The following is an 8,134-nucleotide window of genomic DNA, read 5'->3' on the forward strand; positions in this document are numbered from 1 at the left end:
TCAGACGTGTGCTCTTCCGATCTTATCTTAATAATATATGCAAATATGTATATACACCGAGCTGCTTTGCTTGCTGAACGCAGCTATATTATCAATCGCAATGCAAATCGCAATCTATAAAGCCCGTATCAGACTAAAGATTGAGATTGAGATTGAATTGGGATTTAACCAATTAGAAGAAAGAAAATCAATCTCAAATTTAGTGAACTTTGTTTTAATTGGTCAAATTCCATTACAATCTCAATTTCAATCTTTAATCTGATACGGGCTTAATGTGATTGGACAATCTTCAATCTCAATCTCCATAGTCTGATACCGGCTTTAACAAATCGAAAACGCTATGAGATTGGATTGGGATTTGACCAATCAAAGCAAAATTTACTAAACTTGATATTAGTTATTTTTCTTCTGATTGGTCAAATTTCAATCCAATCTCAACCTCAATCGTCAGTGTGATTACGTCTTTAGTCGATGACTATACCACAAAGTGGGGGTAGCGCCGGTGTGGCGCTGTATTGCCAAAGAGATTATATACGTGTATTGCGCGCGGCGTGGCGCTGGCGCTTAAAATCAAAAAGAGGTTATTTAGTATGAAATTGCAGCCCATGGTGCTTCCTCTACCATATTGCAGCCATGGTATAAATATTTATACCATGATTACAACCTGACTGAGCCTGATGCGCTCAATGTAGAACCATCATAATATAGACTAATGTAAACTAATTGTACAATTTTGGGTCTCATTTGAAGTTCAAGTAACATTAAAGAATCTGATAGCCAAAGGTGACGAAGAAGAAGACTAATAAAATTCACATAAGGTCATATCGGCTCAACGGTTGAAGTCGGCAGTCATAAAAAGAGAAGAAGACTAAAATTCACAACAGAAAAAAAATCCTAAAAATTATAGTTTGAAAAAAATTAAGAAATTTACGAAATGTTTACTTTTATGAAATTGCTATTCGTGCTTATCAACATATTCACGGCACTATTTCTTTTTTATATTTATTTAGAATTTATATTAGATATGTGTTTTCACTGGCTCTTCAACAACGTTCAAGATATGCAGCAATATGATTATATTATTGGTAAACCACAATTTATTAAAATAAAAGAAAGTAATAAGCCTAAAAATAGAGATTTTATTCAATGAGCTTATTTATGGCTTCGTATAATAAACAAATATAAAACGTAAATACTTTAAATCAGAAATAATTCTTTAAATTTCTTGAAAAATAATTCTATCTTACTTTTTTTTCTTTAATTTATATCAAATAAAATTTATTTTATTTAAACTGATCTTTTATTAACTTTAATTTAAAATGATCTTGTCATTCACTTTCTCCACTTCACTTTTGAAACAATATCTTTTTCTATTTAATTTTAGTTGGTGCCGGTAGCGCTGGTGCAATTTTAGCATCGCGTCTAGCAAAGGATAATTATAGCGTATTATTGCTAGAAGCAGGTGGTACTGCTCCAATTTTGCTTGATATACCATTCTTGGCACCGATGATTCAGAATACTGTTTATGATTGGCAATATGTCACCGTTCCTCAAAAGCATGCGTGTAAAGGCTTAATCAATAACGTAAAATATTTGTATATTTATCAACAATTCTGTGGATATATATATATATATATATATATATGTGTGTATATATAGTTATAAAGATTTTTTTGCAGCAAAGCAGATGGCCTAGAGGTAAAGTTCTTGGAGGCACAAGTCGTCTAAATTATATGGCTTATGTATTAGGACATCGACTAGATTATGAGAAATGGTTCCCAAATTTTATTGGTATAGAAAAATCTATATACTAATTTACTTTTAAATTAATCTAAAAGAAAAAGAAGTATATTTATATGTACTTTAATTTTTTCTATATGAACCTCTATATGAACTATCCTATAAAAATAAACATCTTAGAATCAGTTGCAAACAATGATGAAGAAATAAATATTAGTGAAATGAGATGGACCACTGGTTTTGCTGATATATTTTTGAAGGCAATAAAGGAACTAAATCACAATATTAGCAACATAAATTCACACTTGGACAAAGGTATCTAATTTTTACATAGAATTTTAATTGCAGGTTGTATGTATTATATGTCTACAATAATATTTGCTGCTTAGGTTTTATGAAAGCTCAGTTAACAATGAAGAATGGTAGAAGATGGAGTACAGACAAGATATTGTATAAAAAATCCAATCATGCTTTAACTATACTTACTCATGCACGTGCCGTTAAAGTAAGTTTATCTGAATCATTTTTAGCATGCATGATAAAAGTACGAGGTATTATTTTTAATTATACTATACTATTGAAGATATTGATAAACCTGGATAAAGTTGAGGGAATTGAATTTGTTAGATTTGGTAATAAATATACAGCGATAGCAACGAAGGATGTTATTTTAAGCGCCGGCACTGTTGAAAGTCCAAAATTGTTGATGTTATCTGGAATTGGTCCAAAAAAGCATTTGGAGGAATTCGGTGTAAGTAATCTTTAATAATTAACTACACGTGTTTTTTTATAATTTACCACTTAGCATAAATCTAATGTTTTGTTACAAATTATACATCAAATATATCTTACAGTACATAATAAATAATAAAGAAAAGTTTGAAGATATATAAATGTATATTATAAATGCAAGTTATACACATAGTATATAAAAATAAAATGTAAAAAGGACTCTCGAAATTCAAATATTAACAAACAAACGAGCAAATGAGAGTCAAGCGCAGTTAATGGGGCGCAAATTATCTCTTTAATAATGAGATCTACATACAAATTTAGAATACAAAGATTCCAATAATAAACGTTTCGACTCCTCTTCGAGTCGTCGGTCTTAATTATTGAGAAGACACTGATGATGACTCGAAGGGGAGTCGAAACGTCTGTTATTCTAAATTTATATGATCTCATTATTAAAGAGATAAATTTTCGCCCACTTAACTGCGCTTGACTCTCATTTGCCCGTTTATTTGTTAATATTCATAATATATAACTTGCATTTATAACGTATTTAGTATATTTAACACGTTATAAAAACGTATTTAATGTATATAATATATATAATATGTATACAGTATGCATAATGTACATACATTCTGTTTAATACAGGGTGTTCACACAAAAAAGCATTCAGCATTTATATACATCATACCGACAAATGAGATAAAAAAGCTTTAAACATAGGTCGAAAATTCAATCGTTTCAGAGATATAAATAACTTTGTATTTTAATATCAACTTATTGACTTTTACGTGTCGCAAAATTTACCTCAGTGATCATTTGCAAATCGCAAATTCTGAATATCCTATTAATTTTCATACACACTTCATAATAAAAGATTTCTGAAAAATCGTAAATTGTAATCTTGAATCGATTGATGTACAGAAAATTTAATTAATTGCTTTTCAAAAAATTATACAATTTGCAACTACGTATCTTTTTTTTTTTTTTAAATAACGTATTTTCTTTACACGACAATTGTGGATCTGTTTGGTGATTATACAGTTAGAAACGAGTCAGTTTTCCTATGTTTACTTTCTTTTTTAAATTTAATATGATGTGTACTTCTAAAATAGCGACCTTCATATGACTTTCAAAAATTAATTTTTCCATTATTTGTCCCTCTTCAGACAACTTTTGTCTGAAACATTTTTCTTTCAAAATTGAAAAAAATTAAATTTTGGGATTGTTTAAAATGGGACACCCTGTGCATATGTGTGTGTTTTAATTGTGTTGTGTACGTGTAAAAATATATTATAATGTTATGTAGTATAAATAATTTTTTAATTTTTTGGAACAAGACAAGTACATCGATTTTCTTTCATCAAATAATTATGTTATTTAGATTAATGTAATTAATGATTTGCCAGTTGGTCAAACTTTGATGGATCATATATTAACCGGTCTTGACTTGGTTATACTCAATACGAGTCTTGGATTGAATTTTTCTGATATCTTTAATCCTATATCAGCCTTCAATTACTTCTTTTTTGGAAAGGGTAAAAACAATATACAATCATATCAAAGCTATGCATGCAAATGCACGTGTCATATTTACTTTAAAAGTAACGCTAATTTTTTTATTTTTGTATTATTGCGTAATTAATAGATAACATCAAATGCAATAGTGTGATTATAAAGAGTTTTGATAAATGTGTTTTGATAAATGTGTGATATATCCTTATTATACAGAGTGTCCAGAAATTCGTCCGCACTACTTTTTGAAGTGGCCCAGAAAGAAGGAAAAAAACTTATGTAAACACAGGTTCGGAAATTAGGCGTTTTCGAGTTATAGTAACCATATGAAAAATTGTAATTTATTTTTCATAGTCTATTATAATAATCATAATTTATTTTAAGTTTTTTAACAAAAATAATTTTATTTCGGCATTAATCAGGATGCACTATGGATAATCCGCTTAATTATGATGTTTTTAAACATATAAAGTGACTATAACTTGGAAACGACTTATTTCCGGACCTATGGTTATATAGCTTTTTTTCATTCTTTTTGGTCCTGAATCACTTCCCAAAGTACTGTGGGTGATTTTCCAGACACCCTGTATATTAATATTTGTGTTAATTAAATAGATAATTAATTTATTTAGGACCATGGACATCATCAGGAGTAGAAGTATTAGGGACTTTTCAAAGCCCTTTACATGCAAATGAATCTACAGTACCAGATTTGCAGTTGATGATGTTACCTTTAGGAGTGTCAAAAGACAATGGCGTTATATTAAAAAAAGCAATGGGAATTTCTGATGAGGTATAGAAAGTATAGTAGCTACAAATAAAAATAAACATAATATGAATTATAAATTAAAGTTAAAAAAAAGGAATCCACGCGCGTACACACACACACACACACACACGCGCACACACACACACACACACACACACACACACACACACACGCACGCGCTTTTCTGGAATTAAACTTTTAACTTTCGAATATGTTTTCTAGGTCTACAGCAAATATTTTGCTGCATTTTCACACCAAGATACAATAACAATTGCACCTGTATTATTACATCCTAAAAGTAGTGGAGAATTACGATTGCAAAGCAGCGATTTCTTTCACGAGCCGCTGATTGATCCAAAATATTTGTCAAATGAGGACGACATCGACACTCTCATAGAAGGTTATTAAAATGCAGATGATATATTAAACATCCATATAAACAATCATATTTTACATACTGAAAGTATGAATGTTTAGGTATATATTTTGTAAAAGAACTCTTGAACACGACCGTTATGAGAGCTCATGGTGCATCTCTCAATAGAAGAGTTTTCCCCGGTTGTGAGAACCATGTTTTTGATACCAGAGATTATTGGAGATGTTACATACAACAGTTAACACTGACATCTTACCATCCGGCCGGTACATGTCGCATTGGCGACGTTGTTGATACAACATTTAAGTAATTATAAAATTATAATTATGTAGAAAAACAAAAGATCAATATGAATTGATTGCAATGAAGAGATACGATGAAAGTGCATGCTTTGATAAACAAAGATTCTAAAGTAAACAGGAATTTTCTTAATTTTTACGCGGTATTTTCAATCTAGAAACTTTTCTATCTTAGGCTGTTATTAAAAAATGTATAAAGAACATTTTAATTAAAATTAAAAGTTATAAATTAATACTAATTCTTAGCAAAGAGATATAAAATAAGATGATAAATAACATCTGAAATAAAAGTTAAAATTTTCTATTCTTCTAATTTACTTTTCAATTTTGAATTGTTGTGCTTTTATGCATCTTGCTTTTATCCACCTTATTAAGTTTCTCGGAGTTTTTTTTTTAATTATTTTATCGCAATTAAAATTTATATATATATATATGTATATATGTATGTTATATTTTCGTATCCATTACAGAGTTTACAATATAAAAAATTTATATGTCGTGGATGCATCAGTTCTTCCATCATTACCAAGCGGAAATATCAATGCGCCTGTGATTGCATTGGCACAAAGAGCGGCCCGTATTCTTATTGAAAGAAGGAAAGCAGAACAAAAAAGAAATCTTCAAAAACAGTCTAAATCATATTATGTTTGTTACGTATTTAATATTTGTATCAATATCGTGTGATTTATTGTGTAAATATGCAAATAAAATTTATAATTAACTAGCTCATTAATATTGATATTCCAATGTACATACACAAAAATGGATTGTCATTGATTTAATAATACATTCATCGATGTAATATGAAAAATTCTTTTCCCATGTTTTAATATTAATCGTAATACATAATACACTTCCTTTATAATATGTAAATCTTAATACATAATTTTGCATTTATTATAGATTTATTATAGATAAATTATAAATAATTTTAATAACAATTTATTTTAGATTATAGATTTATTATAGATAAATTATTTTAGATTACAATTTATTTTAGATTAGAGATTTATTATAAATTATAAATAATTTTAATAACAAAAACATCGCCTATACATGCGTGTATGTGGAAAGAAAGCGCATGTATACTTGTAATGATAAAGAATAATGTTATCTTTCATAATATATAATTTTATCTTCATTTTTTAAGTTGAGAGCAAGAAAAATCATATTGAGTATTTTTTTAAAATATCGTTTATTTGTTACAACACTAACATAACTCAAAAATTATCAGTTTTGAATTGCTTGTAGAAAAAAACGGAAATATAAAGGAAAAAAAAGAAACATACTCCCAAAGAACATACTTTTATTTTTCTGGAATCAGTTATTACAAAATTATATTTCAAAATTAATACTATAAAATTTTTATGATTTAAAAAAAACTGAAACTTATTAATCTCTCTCTCCCTCTCCCTCCCTCCCTCTCACTCTGTCTCTCTCTCTCTCTCTCTCTCTCTCTCTCTGGAAAACTATTTATTCAATTGTGTCGTTGAAGCAAATGAGCGATATGTTTTTTAACAAAATTATACACATATATGTATAAAACTACAATTATCAAAATTATGTATTTCTTGTCGTTATACTATTATTAATATAAGAATTTGTTCAATATCTTGAAGTTCTACATAAGCTTGTAATTACGTGCTTTTTTGTCTTGTAATATATATGTATTCTGTCTGTATATGTATATTACAAAATTTAAATATGCTTATCCCTAATAACATATATAATCGTGAAAATTGTGTTGATAACAAAATAAGGATATCAATGAACATTTGTTACAGAATAAGCACAAAGTAAAAATTAAATTGATAATTAAATCTGCTTATTTTCTGTGATTTAGAAAAAAACCTGAAAGTTTAATTTTAACAACGACTAATCGTAAATAAATAATTGTTATCAGTGATAAGTCCATCTTTTTCTATTATCATTATGTCGAAAGTGGTCACCGGAACGATAATTATTATCTCTATTATAATATGCCCTTTCATCTCTATAATGATCACTATGATTTCGTTCTCTGTTTCTTCCGTTATCCTTCTCCCTCTCTCTATCTCTATTTCTCTCCCGATTTCTGTCTCTTTCTTGATTTCTATCTCTGTCTCTCTCTTGTTTTCTATCTCTATTCCTCTGATAAGGATGATTCCTTCTTCTGTCGTCGTTGCCAGAATTTATATCCAACTGTCTTGGATATGCCAGGGCATCCTGCGAAATATTCATACCAAGCATGGCATTGCCGCTACTAGTCTGCGGCGGATAAATTCCTAGGATCATTTGCTGACCCAATTCCAACATATGATTCATATTGCGGACAGGATTTAAGAACTGTTCCGCCTGCTGGGGCTCCGTATTGTTTCTCAGTCTCATTTTAAGAGTACGATTGTACAGCATTGTATCGTCAAATAGACCCAAGGCATACTCCACGGAATTCAGGTGTTTGTACGTGATGAAACCGTAACTTCTTTGCTTGCCATCGCGATCTTTGGGAATGGTTACTTTTTGTACAGGACCTCCCTAGAGTAATACAAAAATATTAAGGGATAAGGCCACCTTTGGACGTACAAAATAAAGGCCAATTTTAGGAATCTTTTTCCAAGCGTATACTAAAACCGGTCAAAATTTAATATGAAGTACATTATTAGTTATCTTCTAAGGTACAAAAACTGTCTCTTATACACATCTCTGAGCGGGCTGGCAAGG

At 29.3% G+C, this 8,134-nt stretch overlaps 2 protein-coding genes across 3 annotated transcripts in view; one reads left to right on the top strand and one right to left on the bottom strand.

Moving 5' to 3' along the window:
* Positions 1-524: 524 nt before the first annotated feature.
* Positions 525-6,245, top strand: LOC105450267 (glucose dehydrogenase [FAD, quinone]-like). Of its 2 annotated transcripts, XM_011690033.1 has the most exons (12): positions 525-636; positions 1,011-1,085; positions 1,385-1,584; positions 1,680-1,791; positions 1,921-2,055; positions 2,130-2,245; positions 2,324-2,491; positions 3,860-4,013; positions 4,623-4,783; positions 4,982-5,159; positions 5,237-5,441; positions 5,905-6,245. In XM_011690033.1, exons 1-12 carry the CDS (start codon positions 591-593, stop codon positions 6,116-6,118), a joined length of 1,764 nt encoding a protein of 587 aa, XP_011688335.1. In that variant the 5' UTR covers positions 525-590; the 3' UTR covers positions 6,119-6,245. The 2 variants fall into 2 exon arrangements, with proteins under 2 accessions (XP_011688335.1, XP_011688334.1); XM_011690032.1 differs by having other exon boundaries at positions 525-1,085.
* An 802-nt stretch (positions 6,246-7,047) lies between these two features.
* The window catches only part of LOC105450268 (RNA-binding protein 7-like), a 3,917-nt gene continuing 2,830 nt past the window's right edge, over positions 7,048-8,134 (bottom strand). The window contains exon 2 of the mRNA XM_011690034.1: positions 7,048-7,948. Within this exon, the coding sequence (XP_011688336.1) occupies positions 7,334-7,948 (615 nt within the window). The 3' untranslated portion in view covers positions 7,048-7,333. The remainder of the gene's footprint in view (positions 7,949-8,134) is intronic.

This window comes from Wasmannia auropunctata, unplaced genomic scaffold, assembly GCF_000956235.1.
Source record: "Wasmannia auropunctata unplaced genomic scaffold, wasmannia.A_1.0 LD336064.1, whole genome shotgun sequence".
NCBI classification, from domain to species: Eukaryota; Metazoa; Arthropoda; class Insecta; order Hymenoptera; family Formicidae; genus Wasmannia; species Wasmannia auropunctata.

Coding starts and splice junctions, on each gene's coding strand:
- LOC105450267 (XM_011690032.1), top strand. CDS start 935: ATGTTTACTTTTATGAAATTGCTATTCGTGCTTATCAACATATTCACG. Junction 1,086..1,384: donor GCAATATGATTATATTATTG/GTAAACCACAAT, acceptor ATTTAATTTTAG/TTGGTGCCGGTAGCGCTGGT. Junction 5,160..5,236: donor CATCGACACTCTCATAGAAG/GTTATTAAAATG, acceptor ATGAATGTTTAG/GTATATATTTTGTAAAAGAA.